This window comes from Pyrus communis, chromosome 16 (genome assembly GCF_963583255.1).
Source record: "Pyrus communis chromosome 16, drPyrComm1.1, whole genome shotgun sequence".
Classification (NCBI taxonomy): domain Eukaryota; kingdom Viridiplantae; phylum Streptophyta; class Magnoliopsida; order Rosales; family Rosaceae; genus Pyrus; species Pyrus communis.
In genome coordinates, this window is record NC_084818.1 from 13,298,232 (window position 1) to 13,322,176 (window position 23,945).

Genomic DNA, 23,945 nt, shown 5'->3' on the forward strand with positions numbered 1-23,945 from the left:
ATTTCTGTTTCAAGAACATTGCAATACGCAAGCCTCGATCTTCAATATTTCTGTTCAACATTATTTCGTTGTTTATACTCTGTTAATTTCTTATTTGCATTTATTATTTATTAGCATATATAATTTTATCACAGATTGTTGACATATATCCAACAGTTTGTTGTCGAGGTAGTAACAACCTGCCTTGGTGTCCATCTATGTCCATCACCGTCAAACTCTTCTGCATCAACAATTGCAGTCTTGTCCCATTCTTTAGCCCTAGAATCACATTCTTAAATTTTTTAGGAAACTTAGTGGGGACTGATAAGTCATTAGCCACTTTGGCCTTACCCTTGTTCATCGTGACCCTCTTCTTCTTCATGTTCAAGTTCACGTTGTCGTCGCGCTTGTTCAAAAACTTGGCCTTCTTTTTCTCAGCAGCACCCCGATCTTGATCATCATCACCATCATCAATACGATCACATTTTCTTTTCAAAGAAACATTATTAGTATGATGATGATGATGAGATTGAGTAGTAGTAGCATTGTTACTAGCAAGGCTTAACTTTTGATCACTGCTATTAATCCTGTGTTTTGACCTTGGTTTCGTAGGGTAGGGCAGCCTACATCCTTCCAACAAGCTACTGCAACAAAAAAGAATCATAATAAATTGATTAGTACCTAGTGAAGAACCAATTGAAGTATTATATATCTGCAACAAATCACAATTAAGTAGGAATTCCAACAAAATTAAATTAAAGTAAATCTGTAAACACACTTTGGGAATTATTGGATGTGGTAATGATCGAGAGAGCGCTTCTTTTTGGAGAGTAGAGGTACTTTTGCTTCTTTCCCTAGCTCGTTTCCCTTTTTCTGTGACAAATTAATTAAAGACTACGGTTAGAAAATAAAGACATTAATTAGAAAAATGAAAGAAAATTAAAGATTGAGTACTGATATTGTGAAAATTAATACTTACAGGACTTGCAGGAGTAGGCATCGTAAGGCCAGACATATTGTTCAAGAAACTGAAGCATACATAGCTTTTTCGTTTCTTTTGAGGGCTACAAGCTTTCTTTCTTTCATCTTGTTCGTGATCATGACATTGGCGACGACTCGTTCTTCATCTTCATCAAAACCTTGGCTGCAATGTCAATCTCAACATCGTTTGTTTTCTCTGGAGCAATGCCACAAATGTCTGCCAAGACATCGAGATTAGGCATATTGTTCAAGAAACTTAAGCAGTAGTAGCTTTTGCGTTTCTTTGGGGTCAACAAGGCTTCTTCTTTCATCTTCTTCATGATCATGACATTGGCGAGGACGTCGTTCTTCATCTTCATCAAAATCTTGGCTGCAATGTCAATCTCAATATCGTCAGTTTTCTTCGGAACAATGCTACAAACCATCGCCAAGACATCGAGACGGGACGTTGAGGACGACATTGTTCTTATTCTTCTTCTTATTTTTTCTCGAATGAGTCTTCAGTGTTTGTTAAAAGTGAGGCCGGGTTAATGTTATATAGTGCTCCCACTTATAATTAGTAGTGGAGTACTAATCCTAATCTGAATCGATTAGCCAAAAAAAAAAAAAAAAAAAAAGGCTAAATTGTAAATAGCAAGGCTTAGGCTTCAAATATTCGAAGCCCTAGCTGATTCAATGAGCTAAATATTCTGATAAATCCAACGGTTTAGGATTGAAAACAAATCAATCTCTAGATATACAAAACTAAAGAAAATTAGATTATTACCTACATGTTGTAGGAAAGTGTGTATATATATACACAAAACGCTTACACTCACATGGAATAGAAGCATTACTAGCCCTCGTACAAGTCAAAATTCCCAATTAAAATTGATGTCCAAATCCAAATACTTTCGGGGTTTCTTTTAATGCCCGACCCATTTTTACTTCTTTTTTGTTGTTCGACTGCCAGGTACTTCAAGCGATTTCATAATTCATTTGTGGATTTCTCAATTTTTTTCTTTCTAATTTCTTATATACTTTTTTTTTTTTTTTTTTGGGTAATGTTAATTTCCTATATACTTTGGTAACTTGTAGACCAACCCATTTTCTTTGATAAAATGAAGTTAATTTTTTTTTTTTTACTGAGATCAAATAATGTATAAACACTCTTCACTCTCAAATAAGCACTAAAAGCATATAATCCAGATGACAATCAAATAGTTAAACAATTCTTTTGCTATGATTTAAGGAGACAGTAATTGTGCTTGGGCAAAAGTTATTTAGCAGCATTTCATACCGTCTTGATTATCTATTTTGGCTTGGTGTCTTTGTTATGATAGGATAGTGCTATCCACACACCAAACATTAACAAGGATATATAGGAAGTAAAAATGTGTGTAAATAACAATATCCTTTTGATAAACTTCCCACATAGGTTGCACTACAACGATGTTGTATTTCTTTAGCATCCATTTGCGTTATGTCATGTTTTTTATCAAGAATTTATTGCTCATCTTCTTTTCTTGTTAACAGTCTAAGCAAATTTGAAAGTGGTTATCATGTTAATGTGGCACATGTTTGCCTTTTTTTTCTTTTTTTTCTTTTTTTTTTTTCTTCAGATTCTTTGATTGTTTTTGGGGATGCTTTCGTGCATAAGCACTTTTCACGTCAGTTGCACAATCTCTAGGTCTTTGCAGGTTTTTAACTATTAATTTCAGCCAGTAGCGAAGTCAGGAATTGTTGGGGAGGAGGGGCGAATTTAAAGAGTGCAAGGTTAAAAAAATTGGCACAACCAACTGAGTGACCTCACTTTGTTGGGAACTCTCCGGATTACTCGAAGAAGGATTACCTGGAACATTCGAAGGAGGACTACTTGGAATATTCGAAGGAGGACTACTCGGAATATTTGAAGGTGGATGTAAGCAATGTTTTTTATAGTATCGTTCCGTTACTATATAATGCAAAAAAAAAAGTCTTAGATTCTTAATCTTAGAGTAGAATATACTATACCACTAATAACTAATTAAACCAAAATTCAATTAATCAATACCAATAATCATATAAATTATACAATAAACAAAAATTCAATTCAATTAATCAATATCAATAATCATTTAATCAATAATCCAAAATTCAATCTTTACCCTAAATAACAATTTCATTCATCAATAATCATAAAATTTCATATCAATAATTAACAATTAATAATTAATAACTACATTGATTAATTACTATATGATTCTATATCAATTAAAAAAAAATTTCGTATTGAATAAACAATTAGGGTTAAGGCTAATATAAATTTAGAAATTAAAAACTTTACAGAATGGCGCTGGAGGTTTGCTGGGTGCTTGCGAGTTGCGGCTTGGATGGCTTGAAGGCTTGAAGCCTTAAAGTCCGGAAGCAATGGAAGGAAGGTGGCCAACGAGATCTGTTTTGCTTGCAGGGATTTGGGCTCTCTGATTGGTTTTGAGAGTGTAGGCAACGGGGTTGAGAGATGAAATTGAAGGCAATGGGGTTGAGAGATGAAAATGAAGGCAAAGGGGGACTGGTCCCCTTTAATTATTGTTTTTCTTTTAGTCCTATACCAGAAACGATGTCGTTCCACTAGAGGAATATTTTTAAATTTTGTTATCCAAGACCAAAACAAGGTCATTTTGGCTTGGCTTTTTGAAAGGAAAAAATAAAATAAAACCAAATGCAGCAGAGCTACGCACCAGCAACAACTCAGATGAACATAGACAGAACCACCGCATCAGAAGCCACTTCCGACGGGACTAGAGGGGCGAAACCACCGCTCCTGGGCTTAATTTCCAACGAAGGTAGGGGTGGCCACCACTCCTTGCCCCTATGTAGCTTCGCCACTGATTTCAGCTATTTAGAAAGCGAGAAACAAGTTTAATTTTGAGGGTCGATCAATCTTCGTCCATTATCTTTGCATTTCTATTTTTTTAGGCTTGTTCATGGTGGGAAGTTTATTCCTAAATACTGTAAAGGGTTAGATATTCGTATCAATTCTTCTTTAGGGATTCAGCCCATTCCTTGCAAGGCTCATACTATTCTCCATGTTGTGGTCTATTCCTTGGTACTCGTGGTTTGAACTTAGAATGTGTTTGGGTTAATATTTGAAAAATCTTCGCCCGAACAAAATGTATGGTTTGTCTAAATGAAATCCTAGTCTTGCTACTTGTGGAGTCATTTTCAGAGATTGTTGTGGTTGGTTTCTTGGTGGTTTCTATCAAGTATTAGCCATCACAATTCTTTTCCTTAGAGAACTTTAGTTAGAAAGTGACTCTTCTAGTGTTATTTCATTTCTTTGTTCGAATGATTTTGATCCTCCTTGGATTCTTCGCACGCAATGGTTTACTTGTTTGCCTCGCAGTCGTGAGATGATTCCCCTCCGTTGGTGGTTCTTGTAGCTTTGCTTTCAAAGTTTGCTAGCTTGTCTAGCTTCCGCTTCTCAAATTAATATATATCTAGACTTTTAGGTGGCCGATTGCTTTAGCTAATTATGTTGGTAAGTTAGCCCTTTCTAATGACTCTTTGTGGAAATGAAGTAGCCACTTTTAGGGGTGGGTTGGAAAAACCAAAAACCAAAAAAAAAAACAGGATCGAAAACATAACCGAGGCCAAAAAAAAAAATTAAAAAAAAAAAAATACCGAATCTGTTGAATCGTAAACTGAATCTAGTTAGGTCGGTTTCAGTTTTTGGGGTTCGAAAACCAAACAGAAGTTCTTCAAAATGACTTTGTTTTGTAATTATTTTATTAATTAATAATCATATTCTAGAAACGGCATCATTTTACCCCAAGTTCAACCCTAAGGCCTCCGCGTATTCCTCTCTCCCATTTTCCCAGTTCGCTCGACTTGAGCCTTCTCTCTCTCTCTCTCTCTCTCTCTCTCTCTCTCTCTCTCTTTCTCTCTTGGTCTTCAATCAATCTCTCAAACTCTCTCTCTCTCTCTCTCTCTCTCTCTCTCTCTCTTTCTCTCTTGGTCTTCAATCAATCTCTCAAACTCTCTGTCTCTCACTCCCAGCGGCGACCCGTGAACCTTCTCACTTTCAATCTTCCACACCTCGCTGTCAATCTCTCATCTCGCCATCAACTTCTTCTTGTCGTTTCGAATCTCGATAGCAAAAAGTTAATTTCACGCTCTCACTTCTCTTTGTTTAATTTTCTGTTCTATTTATCTATTCAAATTGGTTCTGATTGGACAAATAGTGGCCTTTACAGATTTTCAATTATTAATTTGCATTTTCTGTCGATAAAGATTATAGGAGGATTCATACTTTGCATTTTCTATTAATCTGCCGATTTTCTAGGTTATATTATATGTGTAGTGTGGTCATGAGAATTTGAGATATTTCAATAGATTGTAATTTTATATCTGTAACCTTTTGGCCGTAATGGGTTGGTTTGCATGCCATCCAACTATGTATCTGTAACTTTATGAATTGTAGAGAGAGAGAGAGAGAGAGAGAGAGAGAGAGAGAGAGAGAGGGGGGGGGGAGGTCGGGAGGTCTTTGGAATATATTTTTTTCTACAACTATATGTATCTCCAACATGTTTACAAATATATTGAGTTAGGAAATGAGTCCAGAGACATTAGGTTTTAGCAAATGAACGGACAATGTTACAAATTGAAAGTTGTGCTAATGCTTTCCTATAATTTGATGCAATATAATGAGACAACACACGTTATCTTGGATGCAATATATTGAGGCATGTGTAATAATGCTTTCCTCTTTTCATCGATTATTATGCCTTAGTACCTACACATGCTTATATCAGTGTAATAATCTATTAGCACCAGATTTTCTTTCACTTCCCCTTTATCTGTATGCATTGCATTATCAAATAATAATTTTTTTGTGTGTTGTTATGCAGTGTAGCTAACTCGTTATGCAAGTTCAGATTTTCATATTGGTGTAATTGTTTTGGTGTTATTAGAGTGAATGTTACAGTATGCAATTAAGATAGTGAATGTTACAGTTTTAATTAACATTTACTTTTGTATAAGTTTGTAGTACTAACTACTATCCTCTTATTATTTTGTGCATAATGATGTGAACATGTATCTTTCCGATTCTAATGAAGGAGAAGAAGAGGAGAACCTTGATATATTGAATTGGTGGAGGGTGAATGGGGTTTCTAAGTACCCTTTTTTGGCACGTGTTGCAAAAGAGATCTTAGCTATTCCCGTATCAACCATTGCTTCGGAATCCTCCTTTAGCACAAGTGGACATATAATTGATCCATATCGTAGTTCTTTAAGTTCAAAAATGGTGGAGGCTTTGATATGTACTCAAAATTGGCTTAGGTCTATCCATATTGCATTACATCATGAGCTAACCATTGAGGAGATTGAGTTCTGTGAAGAAGTTGAGAAAGGTAATTTTATTTATTGCACTTGATTTTGTAAGATTATTTTAAATAACATTTTAATTAGTATCCTTTCTTTAATTATTTGTATGCATAAATGGCAAGTGAAAGTTCAGAAAAAGGTGCTAGCTTGCCCCCTAGGCCGCCCAAGCGTTAGCAAGCAAATTGTCATTCAAACTTGAAATGGTTGAGCATTGATCTTGAGAACTTGAAGAAGTATGTGCAAAGCATGGAACTTTGGATGTTTAAGAAGTATGTGCAAAGCATGGAACTTTGGATGTTTACTTGAATTTATGATTTTAGTTGTAATGTTTATTTTAAATCAAATATTTATTTAAAGTTCAGACTTTGGAATGTTTATTTTAGATGTGGAAGACTTGAACTTTGATGTTTATTTTAAGTTTGGACTTTTGGAAGATTTGAACTTTGATGTTTATTTAACTTTGGACTTTGGAAGACTTGATTGTAATTGAAATTTGAATGTGTCTTTGATTCTATTGGAAATTTGGAATGCTTATTTTATCGATTATATTGAAATGGGACTTTGAATTTATTTATACTCATCTGGAATATGTATTACAAAATGGTTGCAAGCTTTGTTTTCTTAAGAATTTTTATTTCTATTGGGAAAAAAGAAAAATAATAATTGAACCAGGCTGAAACCAAACCAAATACAAACCGAACTGAACACAAACTGACAAAAAATCGAACCGAAACGAATTGAACAGTAATTTTGGTTCGATTTCCGGTTTTGGCAAAAAACTTATTGAGAATGAATCACACATTAATGGGAGGAAAAACCTTGCAAAGGCTTATAAGAGGTTGGACTACTCCCTATACTGCCAACTGGTTTTATGGTAGAACTTCAACTTCTTCATGGTATCAGAGCAGTTTGTCACACCTATGAAGTCAAATGGTCACACACGCTCCATGTCATCCCGTTGTATTGTCCACATATTAGGCTTAAATATTCTCCACACGTGAGGGGACATATTGAGAATGAATCCCACATTGATGGGAGGAAAAACCTTGCAAAGGCTTATAAGAGGTTGGGTTACTTCCTATATTGCCAATTGGTTTTATGGTGGAACCTCAACTTCTTCAAAACCGAACCGAACAGAACCGAACCCACCCCTACCCACTTTATAGTTGATGGCTAATTATCAAGACCTTGATCCTTTCTGACCGTCTTATACTGGTGTAGAAAATAAGACTACCATGGTAACCTAATAACCAAGTCTTATGTGTTAGATCGACTCGCCTAATCTTAATCTTCCTTTTCTTAAAAAATAGTGACGATCCTTCATGATTGACTTAAAAATCAATTATGCCTGGAAGTGCAAACATTCACATTTCACAAAGTGTCATATGCGCTTTCTGCATTAACTAAAACGAAGTTAATATTGAAAGGACTAAATAGAACAAGAAAAAAAGGACTAAATAGTTAATTGAAAATTATTTATAAAAAAAAAAAAAAAATGTTGGATAACCTTCTTAGATCCAATTTCTGTATTTTAAAAATAATGAAAGTACTACTTAGTTTCAAAAACAAAGTTTTATATCCAAACAGCCAAACAGCCCATAAAGTTCTTCTCTGTTTTACCAACTGATACATCAAAACTAAAATTAAAAATCTTTTAATGTTAGAGCAGAGCACAAAAGGATTAACATTTGATACATATATCACCCTCCTATTCGTAATCAGTGCTTAATTAGTGCTGTAAATCGGCCCGATACAACTCGTTTTCAAGTCGAAATAGACTCAAATTTACATTGGAGGAGCTTGGCTTGCAACAGAAACAAACCAAGCTTCGAAGGATCAATTTGAATAATAATTATAAAGTATGTATGCATTCATGATATATATGCATTCATGAAATTAATGTCGCCTACGTCCTTGTAACAATAAACTTAAAATCTATTAACAAAAAAGAAATTAAGTTTCATCCAATTCTCAACCTTAAATATATGAAATCCTCAGTGTCCAATAATGCTGTCACTTTTGTCATTGAGAAAACAGCTTACAACTGAGTATAATTTTCTGTATTAATGTTTTGTATGTATGGATAATTAGTAGCCTTTTATGAAGCTTACATTACACTTACACTGGCATTAACGTAACCCAAGATATATGCTTGATCACCACCAGAACTCACCAGAAATCATCAAAATTGACATCATGGAACTGCTGAGTCGTGCCTTTTGCAATGTCGAATAAGTCATCCATATCTCCTCTTTCAATCCCAAACATATCAGTTTCCTTCTGCTCCTGTGTTGCTGGTGTTGGTGCCAGTGAAGGCAATTTCCATTGTGGTGACAGTAGCACATCATTTGTTTGCAACTGCTTTCCAAGCCCAAAAATGTCATCATGGTTCTCTTGCTCCTCTGCTGGTGGTGGTAGTGATGGCGGTGCCAGTAGAACCTGTGGTTGAAGTTGATTTTCGCTCCCAAAAATGTTATTTCCTTGTTTCCCTTCTGGCGGAGGCAGCGGTGAAGGCATTTGCGATGGTGGTGAAAACAAAACCTGTGGTTGAATAAGTTGCTGCTGATGCTCTTCTTGTTGTATATAATTATGCAGCAATATTGGGAAATCGAAGTTCATATAACTTGCAACCTTTCCAAAGTGATTGCTTAGGGTTGGTTGCCCATTTTTGTAATTTGATGAAAAATGGTTTGATGCAAAAGTTGATTCGTTGCTTGATTGAGCACTAGGAAGACATACAAAAGTAGAACCAAGGGAAGGTCTAGTCATGTTACTACTTGGGTTCCGACATAGGCTTCTGATTTCTGGTTGATATGCTGTTGATGTGAAGGGTGATCGGTTTGGATACTGACTTGAAGAACCTCCTGGAAAGTTTAATGGTGATGCAGGAAAACTTGATTCTGTAGTTTCTCTGGCCTTCCTCATCATGATTTCTTCTTGTTCCCGCTTCAAGGAGAGGCGATACTTCTGCGGAAAATAACGCTTAATCAAGGATTACAGAGCAAAGAATCTGTTGATGTTTCTTGTTATATGAATTTGCGAAGAAACAAACCTGCAAATGGCTTGAAACATTTTCTTTCCTCAGGACAGGGACATTCATGTGCTGAAGTATTTTCTTTGGATGAGCACCTAAGTCAAGAAATAAATTAGCTACCATAATTCTGAATGGCACCAAAGCAAGAATAAAATTCAGCACAAAAAATAATATGAAGAGAATCTGCATACGTAGGTGCAACCTTATTGGCTAGAGTGGATGTGCTCTCCCCTATGAACCCAAGCTCGAATCCCCATCCCCGCAGCTTAGATTGCTTGTATTAAAAAAATAAGAAGAGACTCTTACTATCAACTCCCAGCAACGTAACAGCTTGCACGAATTTCTTATGAAGCTCGTTAGTCCAAAGCATCTTTGGCTTCTTTTGGGTACAAGTTGAATCAGAATTATCTCCTCCCTTATCTTTGTTCATCCCTTCTGGATTTTTCCGTTTCAGCAATTTTTGATGGCTGATCTGCTTCTCTTTCTTCATAATCGATTCAATCTCCAAACCCTCATTTGATGTGTACTCCTGTTGGAACTCACCACTGCTGTCATCTGCAGTGAGATCTATCACTGCATCTCTATTGTTGTTGGTGGTGACTGCATCTCTATTGCTGATGAATGCAAATTGCCATAGGTTTTTTAGGCTGTCCATTGTGAGTGGTTTAACAATGTAATATACTGCCCCTTTGAACAGCCCACCTAGCATGGCATTCTCATCATCATCATCAGACATAACTGCATAAAAATTAAGAAAGTTAAAATATAAAAAAATTCAAAAATTAGAATAGAAAGTCCAGCAACATATGCTATCAGAGAGGCCTAACTCTATGGATAGAATGTTGACAAACCTGGCTTGTTACATGTAAGAAGTAATTTTCTTCTTTAATGACAATGTGACATCATTTCATCGGATCAAAGTCACAGTCAAAACCGTTCTTTCTCTTTAATTATCACCGCTAAATATCATCTACAGAAAAATTTCATTAGATTCGGAGATGAATAAACATATATGGATGGCTAACCAGTCTCCAAATTCAATGAGATCTTTTATAGTTGATCATTAAATGATGATAAAGAGAATGAACAGCTCCTTTATAACATTTATATAAGTAAATGAAAAGTAATAGCAATAGTGTTGCAGACATTGGTTACGTAAATTGGCTAGGACTAGTGTGTATGAAGCCTTACACCCAGGTTTGAATTTCCTTTTCTATAAAATAGAATAGTTTAATATATTGTCTTGCCAACAAAAGAAAAAAATGGTGCCTTTGTGATTGAGGACTTACTAACAACTGGTAATTTGGAAACTGCTCTCATTCTTTCTAGGAGCTCATATTTGTCCATGTCAGCCAAGTGAACCTCAGTCAGAACAAGATGAAGCTCATTTTCCTTCTTCTGAGCAATGGATAATGCATCACAGGCTCTTTGTGCTGTCAAAACTGATAGGAATTAAGAGTAAATTATGTTAGAAACTATCAAGGAGAAAAATAATTTAAATATAATCATACCAAATTCAACCAAAAATAGAGGAGAACTGTTTTGTTTTCTGGTAGTACCTTTATACCCCAACTTACAAAGCATTCTTGATAGTAAAGTAAGACATGCAGAATCACCGTCAACAGCCAAAACAGTGACACCTTCAAATACTGGACTACAATTCTTCATAGATTCGACTGGGAGGGCCTTCTCATCATTCATGGCTTTGCATGATTGCCATAATCTTACAAAAGATTTTACGAGAAAAATAACCCGTAATTTATGCAGATATTTGAAATCCTTATACAGTACAAGTTTGGGGCTGAGTGTCGTAACTTACCTGAAGATAGTAGTGTTGTAAGTTCTAACAATTTGTTACAGAAAATGTATGAGAAGTATTGTTAATTACAATTATGAGGAGATAAACATTTTGTTTCTTCAGCAAATCAGGTATGTTGGTTATAGATTTGAGCATCCATAGTTTTTCAAATATTTTGAACAAGTAGAAGTTTCTTGGGAGTCCAAATTTAAAAAGAGACTGTAACAATAATCATTAATTACTATAACAAAGTCAAAAGTAAAATTGGCATGATAATCATACTTAGGAACAACTGCCGGTTATAGAAGAAGAAGAAGGTGGTCAAGGGTAACTAAATAATTACATACATGTGTGTTTTATTCAGTTACCCTCTTATTACGGATTTGTTTTGACCAGAATGTCATGTACGTTTCAAATCTTTTTATGGCATGTTTACTTACTTGGAATGAGAGAAGAATGAGATGAACTACCTTCCAATTCATCATTTAATCTTATTCATGATTTTCCTGGTTTTAATTTACGAATTGTAGCATGAAACCAACTTCAATGTAAATTTCAAGTAAATGAAATAAACATATATCATTAGCCACATAATTAAGCATTTCGGCGCAATGCAATTAGCTCCAACGTACAATCGTGATTCTATATGCGTTTCTCAAGAATTGGAATTTTCCAAGTAAATAATCATATGCCATTAGAAGCACAATTAAAAATTTCGGCGAAATGCAATGAGCTCGAACATGTAGCCGCGATTTTGTATGCGTTAGTAAAAGCACGAGGAGCCAAGAATCAAAACAATTTCAATATCTATTTGAACTAAATAAACATGCATTAATATCATAATTAACAATTTTGGTGTAACACAATGAGCTTAACATACAGTCGTGGTACGGAAACTTGAAAATTGACAGCACACACAATAATATAATGGAAACCTGAAAATTGGCGGCGCACACAATATTTTAACGGAAACTCGAAAATTGAAATGCACACAATAATCTAGAGAAAAGGATGAAAGATGGGGAGCACGACAAGCTTAGTGATAGACATTGTCTAGTTAAAACGTAACATGTGTCCCAAACTCATGACCATGCAGTGCCAACCAAAGGTGGTTCCTTAACCAGCTATTGTTCCACATATCGCATCAAATAAAAGAGCTACTTGCAACATGTTTTCCATAGCAAACTACAAGTTGTTTGAGATTTGATTTCACTAGATGTCAATTGGAACTTGGAATTTACATCAATGTAGTTCGATGATGAATCCATCAGACTTGAGGTAGCATTACAGCAAAACAAAAAGAGGTAGCTTTAAAAAATTCAAAAGAAACACACCAGAAATCTTGCTTTGCTCACTTAATGAAGATGCAAAAACCCTAAACCCTATGTTAACCTAAACCCTAATTTTTTACAAAAATACACATGGCAAGCTCATGACAGGTAGGACTCACTTAACCATACATCTTTAAATGATATTCCTAAATAGCTGCAGCAAGGGCCTCAGATCTGAAATTGCCATAGTCAAAACAAAAGATGACGTCTCACGGACTTAGGGAGATTTGAACTCGACGGTTTTCTCTTTTCTTTGCTAGTTTCAGTTCTGTCTCATATTGTGTTTTGGCAGAATGGAAAATTTTTGTGATATTTAGCAAGACACCTTCTGATCCTGTTGTTTCTGGCTTTCCATCAGTCGTTTTTCTTCTTTTCAATTGTTTCAGTTCCTGCAAGTTTTAGGCACACAGGCCTGTAAGATTTTGCTTAATTCATAACAGGACACCATGATCATTTAGTGCCCTTTAAAAAAGCCTTGTAAGAGAGTTGGAAAACGAAACCATAAATAAGAAAAAAGAACAATAAAAGGGGAGAGAAATTACACCTTCTCCTTCAAAAATCTGTCAACTTCCACCGGGAAAGCAGCATGGACGACGTTCATATTTTCATCGGTCAACAAAAAGCAACACCCTCCACTAATATCTATCGTAGGAACATCAGACTCATCCAATGCACTAAAGGATTCATCAACCTCCATAACATCATCTTGTTGCATATCTGAGTCCTCCGGAGGGATTGAGTAACTGACACAACCCATTGTAGGTGCAGCTATTTTCCACTTGACCACATAAAATTGGTGCCCATATCTTATCTTCAAGCGGTCTATGGAATTGAACTTATACTGCCCATATAATAAACTTTTCACGGGATTTTTAGCCATTTCCCTCAAAAAAAAATAGTTGAAAGCATAGGCAGCATCCTCTGGCGAATATAAGACGGTTCCCACCGCTGATGATAAGTCAAGAACTGAACCAGCATCTCAGTCTTTGGACTTCCCATGATACTCTAGGACCGTCATTTTCTTTGCAAAAAATTTAAATCATGATTGCTCAGTGAAAATGGCAAGATACATTCACAAAACAACATATGCAAGTGACAAACTCCTTTCTGAAAAACAAATGTTTTCTTGGGCCCTACTGGATCCATTCTATGTAAAAAAAAATTGTTCCATATTTGTACCAGTTATAGGAAGAATGTTGAAACTTACCATTGAAGTAACCATGGTTGTTGCGCAAATACATTTCAATAATCTCATCATTGGGGAAATTTGGCTCCAGTGCAATCTTGCTGAGAACTTTCAATCGCCAGTTTTCTCGCTTCTTCTGCTCCTTTTCCTTACAATCTTGGTAAAACCCTACACCTGATGGATTAGGTAAGTGGTGAAGTTGGGGGCAATATCGGCATCGTTAGAGTGGGGTGGGCCTGGCGATCTAAAAATCCAACAGGATGGAATACAGAGAACATTGCTAACTATTGTAACAAACACTATCTGAATTGGACTTATGATGGGCCCACTGTGTTGATATGATATAACATACTAGAAAGGTGATATACTCATGGTGATGCCTAAGTATCAGAATGGGAAATCAACGTACCATATCACCGGAAAAGACTGCATTTGAACCCCTCTGATTTTTTCATGCAACCCTCACCAACTGCGTTGATACAGAATTCATAGGAAGACTTGAAATGAGTTCTTTTGTTGCCGGGATGCCCAGAAAAAGAACAATGAGAAAATTTTGTCTTTAATGGGCTCTCATCCAATCTGGGTATGCTATCATCCACAGATCTCATACCACCATGAAAGAGAGAACCATCACCATTGCCTATTTCACATAACCTGCATGAAATGTGATCTTTAATTCATTTCGTAAAACATTTTAAGCAAAAATGAAACCAGTTAGTATCATACCCCTACTCATTATCTCTTCTTCACAAAAACTTTGGGCAAAAGGAAGAGCTGTATCAAGCCCAATGCCTTGGACCCCATTTAAATCGTGGTCATTTCCAACCAAAAGAGAGAGAGCAATCAAGTGGTTCCTCTTCAAACCAAGACCAGCTTCGATATCTGACATATAGTAACATTCAAATGGTTCCTGCATACAATGAGTTTCTCTTAGTGCCTGAAAAGATAGTAAGGCAAGAGAACTGGCAAGAGAAGACATATGAGTTCATATGCATAAAAATTATATAAGAAAAAGCAGAAACAATTGCTGAAGCTGGGGACAGTTCAACTTATTGACACTAGTACATGACAGCATATATTACCACATCAATTCCATCACCGGCATCAACAGCTCGTGGTAGAAACTATTCAATTACCACAGTTAAATGTAGCCCGTGGTAGATTACATTAATTCACCACAGTCAGATTCTGACCTGTTGTTAAAAGTGAATAATCTACAACGGTTATTAATCCCGTGATGGAATATCAAAACCACCACACAATATTCTCATTGTGGTTACTTCAAATGACCACACCGCCTTTTGAAAATTCACCACGTCATCGGCCTGTGGTGGATGTTTTTTTTAATATCTTGGAGGATATTAAAATCTAAAATCCCAATTATTTCCCTTCGCGTGAAACTGGACAAAAACCCTAAAAAGAAAATGTCAATACTTACTTTGGAATTGGATCGAAAGGTTTTTATTACACATTTAACCACAAAGAGGAATGCATCACTGTCAAATGTAATGCAAGCATCTACATGACCATCGCCATTTAACTGCGCACATAGTGCTTCAGCCTGCTTTTAAAACAGGACAAGGATTGTCTGCCCTCCCGTGCCCTCCTGTTTTGTGTGGTCACGGTTAAGCCACATCAATATTTTATATTGTTTTTTTTATAGAGATAATAAGATAAAAATGAATAGTAATATAAAATGTTGACGTGGCTTAACCGTGACCACACAAATAGGAGAGCACGGGAGAGCACCGGAAGTGGGAGGGCAGACAATCCTTGTCCTTTAAAACAAGCATCCCAAGAAGGTTCAAGTAGTTCCTATAAAACCACCTGTAGTAAATAACTGATAAGCATTCAAAATGCCTCACCAACAAACCAAAAGTTATCTATGTTGCCCAAAGAAATAATACCAATTCAAACAAAATTAAACTAATCGCAAAATTTTCAGGAAGAAAACTAATCATGGTGTTGAGCAAAAATTGTACCCAATATGTAAACAAATAATTCACTCGACACAATTTTACCCTCGTTCATTTTTCCAAAGAGGGTTTTATTAATTTGAGTTCAACCCATTCTATACTACGCATCTATTACAATCCTTTGTTAAAAAGGAAAAACCCTTTGATTCCAATATGAATAAATTGTAACTTGAGGATTTTGGTGTTTGTTTGATTTTGCGATTGTGCCTAGGTCGAGCCCTAGATTGACCACGTACCCTCTTGAGGGATCAAGTCACTCATAGTTCTTTTGATTTGGTTTGAGTTTTTTAGTGAGTGAGTGACCCACTAAAGAAAGATTTTGAATTTGGTGAATTTGGTTAAATGAACTTGGTAATGTGGTTAAGCTAAACCGGGATTCAATTTTGGGTCTTTGTCTTTATGTGGTTGCATCTAGGTTGAATCTCTAGATTGCCTAAGTATGCTTGGTGGAATCTATTTGTACCATACTTGACCTATCCCGAAACTACCAAGCACTGGTCAACTTCATACCTTCAAGGATCCACTGAGGGGTTTATGCTAAGGCACCATTGTTGAAGCACAAAAGTTTCCCTCCAACCAGGAGGCCAATCATAGCACGACACATGTCAACGTTAGAATAAAGTTCATAGAGTCCCACATCGAACGCGGACAAAAGCTGTAGACTCTCCTCAACTATAAAAGAAGATCATTCTCCTACAATGAATCCTTAAAGTCATTCTTGTACTTTACCTGGTTAACAGAACCTATTAATGATGATTATGCTTAAACTTATGTATTTGTGTAAACCCTTCACTATTAATGAGAACTCCTCTACTCTGTGGACGTAGCCAGACTTAGGGTGAACTACGTACATCTTGTGTTTGCTTCCCTATCTCTATCTCTTTACACATTATCATCACTAGGTGACCGAAGCAATTGAGCAAAGGTCACAAACTTTACACTTTATGTTGTTCCAAAGTCTTCATTGATTTTGTTTATCAACATTTGGCGCCGTTTGTGGGAATGACACTTATTCCTACTCTCTCCAGCTTAGTCAAGCTAGTTTCTATCAGTCGTACATTCTCTTTTGTTCAAGCATCCCTCTCCAACATGGGAAGCGAAGGAAACCACAACACGCAGAACGATACCCCTCTCGTACCTAGTGTGAGACATCGAAGGAAGGAAAGAAAGAAGTTTGATCTTCAAGCTAAGGTCAAAGAGCTTGAGGCTTAAAACAACAAGATAGCAATGAAGAATGAGATCCTCCAAGAACAGTATGAGAAACTCTTCCAGATGCTCCACGAGGCTAGGCAGACTCAATCTCACGAGCCCATCACCCATGTGGATGGTAACCATCACCTGTGCGCCTGTGACGACCCGTCCCTACTTTTCACCGTAATTTCTTTTTCGTTGGTGTGAGTTGATGATTTTACCCTTTTTGGAAAAAAGTGGAATCAGACGTGGACGTGGTTTTTAGCCTTCAGTTTCATTTTCTTGGTTTTGTACTAAATTACTACTCGTCGTCACGAACGCATGGACGCGAGTTAGACCCGAATCAGATCTGTAATGAAAGAGTTACGCTTTATTAAAATACATTAACTACGGGTATTTTGTACACGACCGTATAAATTAACAGTGTTGGAAATACAGTAAGAAATCAGATTTTGTACATTAGAAATTGTACAAAATCTGAAATTCAAAATCCAATCCTACCATTGATTGGTGGATCTGTGTCCCCTTCTTTCACAACCATCCACCAATCAAAACCCTTATTTTCCTCCATTTCATTCATTTTCCCAATTTCCCTCCACACTAATCAAATTGTTTCCCTTCAACTAACACCCAATCAGACTTCACCACCATTTTCTGTCTACCCAATGAGAACTCTCCCTTTCCTTTTTCTCTCTTTCTTCTTCATTTTCTCTTTGTAACCCGGTATCTCTCTCTCCTTCTCTGCAACATACACACATACATACATGCACACCGAACCACCAACACTATGAACTCCGCCACCGTGGTTCATTCTTCAATAGTCTCACCACCCTTGAGACCCCTCCATCTCGAAACCAGACCTGGTAGAGGTCCCTTCTCTTTTCTCTTTCCCTGAACCATGGAACCACCATTGTTTCCGAAGCTATTCCAATGAGTTCTCGTCGTTCACGGCTTAGGTAAGCCTCGGGAAATCCTAGCAACCATCATTTAATTCCTATGGGTTGATATTAATCTCGTGTACATATTTTGAACGAATGTTTTAGCACAGAAAACTCTAAAGGGGGAGATTGCTCAGTTTTCTAGCCAAAGAACAGTGACCATTTGGTCACTTTTTGCTAATTTTTCGGTCAACCTTCACCAGAACTGAACTCCTAATAGGTATAGACTTGTTCTCTGTATTCCTAACTTCAAAATAGCTTTTGAATCACTGAGTTTGGCTAGCTATTTAGAAATCAACTCTAAAAGTTGGGAAGAAATTCCCAAATTTCTAGACAACACGAACCACAAATGAACTTTCAATAGGGGTAATCAATGCACTACGTTCCTAGCTTCAAATTGGTTTTTGTAGCTTTGAATTTGATTGAAAATTGAGCTCGATATTAGCTCGGGAAGTTGGACCTTCAACCTGCAAAACGTAGAAGCTCGTGAAGAAGGCGAGTACGTTTGTACTCGTGGTGCGTGGGCACGTGGCTTCCTGTGCAACCACTTGTAGTGGCGCGTGATGGCGCGTCTGGCCAGCGTGTGGTCAATCTTTGTAGGTCCGTGACGTCGAGTAGATCAATTTCGTATATTCAAACACTATGTTTGAGCAATCTGCAAAGGTTTTATTTAAGTTTCCGTTTATGTGTTATTAATCGAAGTTAATTAGTAATTTCATATATAGGGGAAACGTATCTCGAGGGCGTACGGGGTCAAGCAAGGCTCGGAGACTTCATTTTGACTGCATATCGGTGAGTGGGCAGTTTGTTTTTATATCTATACATAGTTATAGTTTCCATAAATGCATATTTACTCCATTATTATGCTTATATTGCCAAGTATCATTATTGTGATATTAAATGTGATAAATGCTGCTATATGGTTGGGATATTACTGTCATGACATTCATACATAATTGTACATGCTCATCATTGATGCATCCCAGTGTTAGTACTCGTCCCAGGGCCAGGGCCAATTCTTCAAGCGTATGTTCACATTCGCATCGTTTGCTCGCCTTGAATCCAAGTTAGGTGCCAGTCCTGTCGTACAGATTGCATTAGGCAATTCTGACTAGTATGTGACCGTGCTTCAGCAGCAGCCTTCACGTGATTGTAGTACTAGAGCGTATTGATTACACCCAGTCTTGTTCGTGTTAGAAATTATTTGTACGAACTCGTGTGTTAGCTTAGATGGATGAGCACTTAGTTATACTTGATTATCACATGATTATGTTACCGCGACATTTGATATATCATGACTTGGCATATTTCTGGTTATATTACTGTTGTATTTTTGTTACATGCTTACGTAGTATGTTTTATGAAAACTATACTTATTTTACAGCGAGGGGTTACTATGTTCAAAAATAAAGGTTTTCTTACAAACGTTGTTTTGCTGACCCACTCAACTTTGTTTTTCACCCCTCCAGGTTTAGTAGATGTTATGTGTAAACGAGGATTCTGGAAAATCTCAAAAGATGGTTATCTTCAGTGGTATAACTATCATCCTATTTACTATACTGTCTTATGCTCAGACATCACGTGTGAAATGGGTTCAATCTCGCTCACCCACGTATTCTTTTGACTAGGCACTTTTAGGTTTAAATTTATTCACATACTTTTTCTACTACACTACACTTTATGGTTTCGTCACCCTTTAGGTGTCGACCAACACAACTAGATTCAGAGTCCAAGTGGACATTCCAGGTTGGGCTGTGTCAGTGCCCCCAACATAGAAGGTTAGTGGTCTTCAACATGGATACTCTTAATGAGGAACGAACTACCCATCAATGTGTTAATCAACGTGAGACTTCTCTCAACCCAACAGCTTCAACTTGAAGCATGAGAAGTGGAGAGAAACAGCTCATCACAGAAGAAGTAGAAGAATAGAATGCTGTTTATCGCAAATGTCAAGACGTTTTGAGGCAGCATCGAGAAAACCTCATATACATAAGCTTAAGGATCAAAAACCCAAAGGTCATCGAAGGGCTCAGTCCTCTACCACAATGTAGGCCAGCCCTCATTCTAAGAAAATAACGATAAGCCTTAGAAGGACAAGAAAGTGTAGGAGACTAGGAGGATTTCCAATGGGCACGTCCTGGAAACGAGTACGATGAATCCAGGGAAAGGTCACATGCCTTTGACCAAACTTCAATACTTCCAAATGATGAGGGAAACTTACGAAGAAGCGTTCTAATAGTACTTGACTAAACTCAAGACCCCCTTATCTTGCAACTCCTTGAAGAAGTGAACAGGCTAAAAGCCAAACATCAGGTTAAAATACCTGACTGGAATCAGCCAAGGCCAGGCCTTCTAACAAGGAGGATCATTTGCACCCCTCTACAAGGAAACATCTTTGAATCTACCATGGCATATCGAAGACACATTGATGAGGAACGATGTCTTATATTCCCCTCAACTTTCTTTGGTGGAGCTCTTAATTGGTATTGTCGTCTTTGCTGAGCTAAGAAAACTCTTTGTGGCTCAACACATCTTCCAAGTTGATCACTTACACTCCACTAATGAGTTATACACCATTTGTCAGAAGTCAGACGAGTCATTGAGTGAATATGTTGGTCGCTTCAATCATGAGTACTTTCGTTGCACTGAGGCAGATGATAAAATAGCACTCAGAGCCTTCATGGTAGGCATGCGTGAATGCTTCTTCAAGTACATGATCAATGTTAACACTTGGAAGACTTACTCTTAGGTGATGATACAAGCTTACAATCATGCCTTTGCCGAGGCTAGGACATACCAAGGGAACCCTTATATGATTAACCCTTACCAATAAGTAGGGAGTGGAAGTCAAGTTCTACCAAATGAGAAGGTTTTGGCCATCCAGACACCCATTGCATCCTCTCATGCCTCACTTAGTTACCCGCTAAGTCACCAAATGTATTCGTCTATTGGCAAGAGAAAGGATTTTTACTTTCAACAAGCTCATTACAACAAGAAGGATAAGGGTTCGTATTAAGATAACCAGGGGTGAATGTACCTTCAACTATTATGACCATGGGGTCAAGCCTCACTCTATCAAAATGGGGGACTAAGTGCTGAAGGAAATGCTTTTACAAGAAGGCATACGCATTACAAATGTTTTGACCTTCAACCGTTTGAGATCTTTTGTAACACAAGACATTCAGCAAATATTTAATGAAGAGGGAATTCAGACAACTTCATCTGAGTCTTTTACATTCCTAGCATTGGAACACTTTAACTCAGAGCTTCAACATGCATATTTGACATAAATTAAGTGAAACTAAGTGTTACAACCAACATGATTCACATATCCAAACAATGGATTCCTTTATGCATAGCAAAACATTCATAAGCATCACTCATGTCAATCAACATAAACATCATACATTTTAACACATTCATACATAAGCCAACTGAGCTTCGAAGGGGTGTCAACATGCATTTTGCCATTCGGTACTTGCTACAATGTGCCTCTGCAACTTGCCCTTATTTTCACCAACTAAGTGATGAAGGAACTCACCTTCGTATAACCAACCAAGTGGTTAAAGATACAACTAGTACTTTATAAACATTTTTGCCTTGGCAACTCACCACTCTTTTTACCAACTAGGTGATGAAGGAACTCACCTTCGTATCACCAACCAGGTGGTGAAGGATACAACTAGTACTTTAATAAACATTTTTTCCTTGGCAATTCACCACTCTTCTTACCAACTAGGTGATGAAAGAACTCACCTTCGTATCACCAACCAGGTGGTGGAAGATACAACTAGTACTTTAATAAACATTTTTGCCTCAGCAACTCACCACTCTTCTCACCAAACGGATGACGAAAGAACTTACCTTCTTTTCACCAACTAAGGAAGAACAGTACATCCTGCACCGGTGGATTCTTCGAATTCATAAGCAGTCGAAAATTTTCAAGTAAAAAATTTTCAAGCCTTACAACTCGAAAAAGGCATAAACTCAACAATGCCTTCCACACTCTTGCTCAAGAGTGTGGAAGCAAAATCATATTATATGGATTAACAAACCTCCAACAACTACAACATGTAGAATGCCTTCCACACTCTTGCTTAATAGTGGGGAAGCAAAATCTATTTATATGGTTCCTCTGAACTTTCAACTAGTACAACACGTAGATTGCCTTCCACACTCTTACTCAAGAGTGTGGAAGAAAAATTTATATATGTGGTCTCTCCCACACTTTCTTGTCCCAGTTCAAAAAAAAAAAAAAAAAAAAAAAAAAAAAAACAACAACAACAACAAAGAAAACAAAAAAAAAATGCCAAAAAAAAAATCCGACTTTAATTAATTAATAATTATTTCGATAATTATTAACTAAGCAATTAATTAATTATTAATTCTAACATGTGGAGAATGCCAACAAAACTTCAACACATAAGAGATAACTACAATATGTAGATTGCCTTCCACACTCTTGCTCAAGAGTGTGGAAGAAAAATCAAGTTATGAGGTCCTATAAAGAGCTTCCCACACCCTTGAAGGGAGAGAGCTTCCCACACCCAAGGGAGAGAGCTTCTCACACCCTTGAAGGGAGAGAGCTTCCCTTACCTAAGGGAGAGAGCTTCCCACACACTTGAAAGGAAAAAGCCTTCACACACTTTGAAGGAGGAAACCACCCACACCTTGAAAGGAGGAAGCTTCATACTTTGCCTAACTACAAATAATTTCAAAAAGCCTTCCACACTCTTGCTTAAGAGTGGAAGCAAAATCTATTTATGTGGTTCAAAAAAGCTTCAACCAAAACCTTCAACAAAAAATTTCAAAAAGACTTCCACACTCTTACTCAAGAATGTGGAAGCAAAATCTATTTATGTGGTTCAAAAAAGCTTCAACCGAAAGCTTCAACAAAAAATTCAAAAAGCCTTCCACTCTTTCTCAAGAGTGTGGAAGCAAAATCTATTTATGTGGTTCAAAAAAGCTTCAACCAAAAGCTTCAACAAAAAAAATTCAAAAAGCCTTCCACACTCTTGCTCAAGAGTGTCGAAGCAAAATCTATTTATGTTGTTCAAAAAAGCTTCAACCAAAAAGGCTTCACCCATAAAGCTTCAACCAAAAAGTTTCACCTACAAACATTCAACCAAAAAGTTTCACCTACAAAGTTTCAACAAAAAAGCTTCACCTACAAAGCTTCAACCAAAAAGCCTCACCTACAAAGTTCAACAAAAAAGCTTCACCTACAAAGCTTCAACCACTCAAGCTATGTGTCCAAAGGAAAAAACTTCACCTACAAAGTTTCAACCAAAAAGCTTCATCTACAAAACTTCAACCACTCAAGTTATGTGACCAAAGGAAAAAGTTTCAACCATTCAAGGTATGTACACGAAGGAAAAGGTTTCAACCACATTTTATTTTCTCACCAAAAAGAAAGAAGGAATTGGGCTTAAGAAAAAATATATATACTTGGACTACATTCCAAAAAAAAAAAATAAATAAAATAAATAAAATAAAATAAAAGGGAGGAGAGAATTTTTGAAGTCTTTTTTCTAATGGCTCAAGAATATCAAGCCACCTCCTTTGGCTATCCTCTTCGCTTGGAAACTTGGAGGACTCCCACTATGTGCTACTACACTTCGGTACTTAGAAGTTTCGTGATTACTCAGTGACTTGGATTTTTCAAGTCCCCAACCAAGCAACCAAGAAGCTTTCCTCACTCGGGAACTTAGGGGAGCATTGTTTGTACCATACTTGACCAATCCCAAAACTACCAAGTACCGGTCAACTTCATACCTTCAAGGATCCACTAAGGGGTTCATGCTGAGGCACCCCTGTTGAAGCACAAGAGTTTCCCTCTAACAAGGAGGCCAATCACAATACGACACATGTCAACGTTAGAATAAAGTTCACAAAGTCCCACATCGACCGTGGACAAAAGCTGGAGACTCTCCTTAACTATAAAAGAAGATCATTCTCCTACAATGAATCCCTAATGTTATTATTGTACTTAAACTGGTCATCAAAACCTATTAATGATGATTATGCTTAAACTTGTGTATTTGTGTAAACCTTTCACTATTAATGAGAACTCTTTTGCTCCGTGGATGTAACCAGACTTAGGGTGAACCACATACATCTTGTGTTTGCTTCCCTATCTTTATCTCTTTTCACATTATCATCGCTAGGTGACTGAAGCAATCGAG

General features: G+C 36.9%; 1 protein-coding gene and 1 pseudogene across 1 annotated transcript; both read right to left on the reverse strand.

Annotated features, from left to right (window-relative positions):
* Positions 1–8,475: 8,475 nt before the first annotated feature.
* Positions 8,476–11,041, reverse strand: LOC137719836 (two-component response regulator ORR24-like). Its single transcript, XM_068458844.1, has 5 exons — positions 10,900–11,041; positions 10,630–10,782; positions 9,647–10,078; positions 9,359–9,435; positions 8,476–9,273 (listed from the first exon to the last, which is right to left on the reverse strand). The coding sequence occupies exons 1-5, from the start codon at positions 11,039–11,041 to the stop codon at positions 8,476–8,478; spliced, it is 1,602 nt and encodes a 533-aa protein (XP_068314945.1).
* Positions 11,042–12,658: 1,617 nt separating this feature from the next.
* Positions 12,659–17,733, reverse strand: LOC137719837 (flap endonuclease GEN-like 1; annotated as a pseudogene).
* Positions 17,734–23,945: the final 6,212 nt, after the last annotated feature.

Bases quoted from the DNA above. Each gene is read 5' to 3' on its own strand.
- LOC137719836 (XM_068458844.1), bottom strand. From the start codon at position 11,041: ATGAATGATGAGAAGGCCCTCCCAGTCGAATCTATGAAGAATTGTAGT. The intron at 10,079-10,629 runs GTAAGTCCTCAA...ATTTTTATGCAG, and splicing joins TTCCAAATTACCAGTTGTTA to TTATGTCTGATGATGATGAT. The intron at 9,274-9,358 runs GTTTGTTTCTTC...TATTTTCCGCAG, and splicing joins ATGTTTCAAGCCATTTGCAG to AAGTATCGCCTCTCCTTGAA.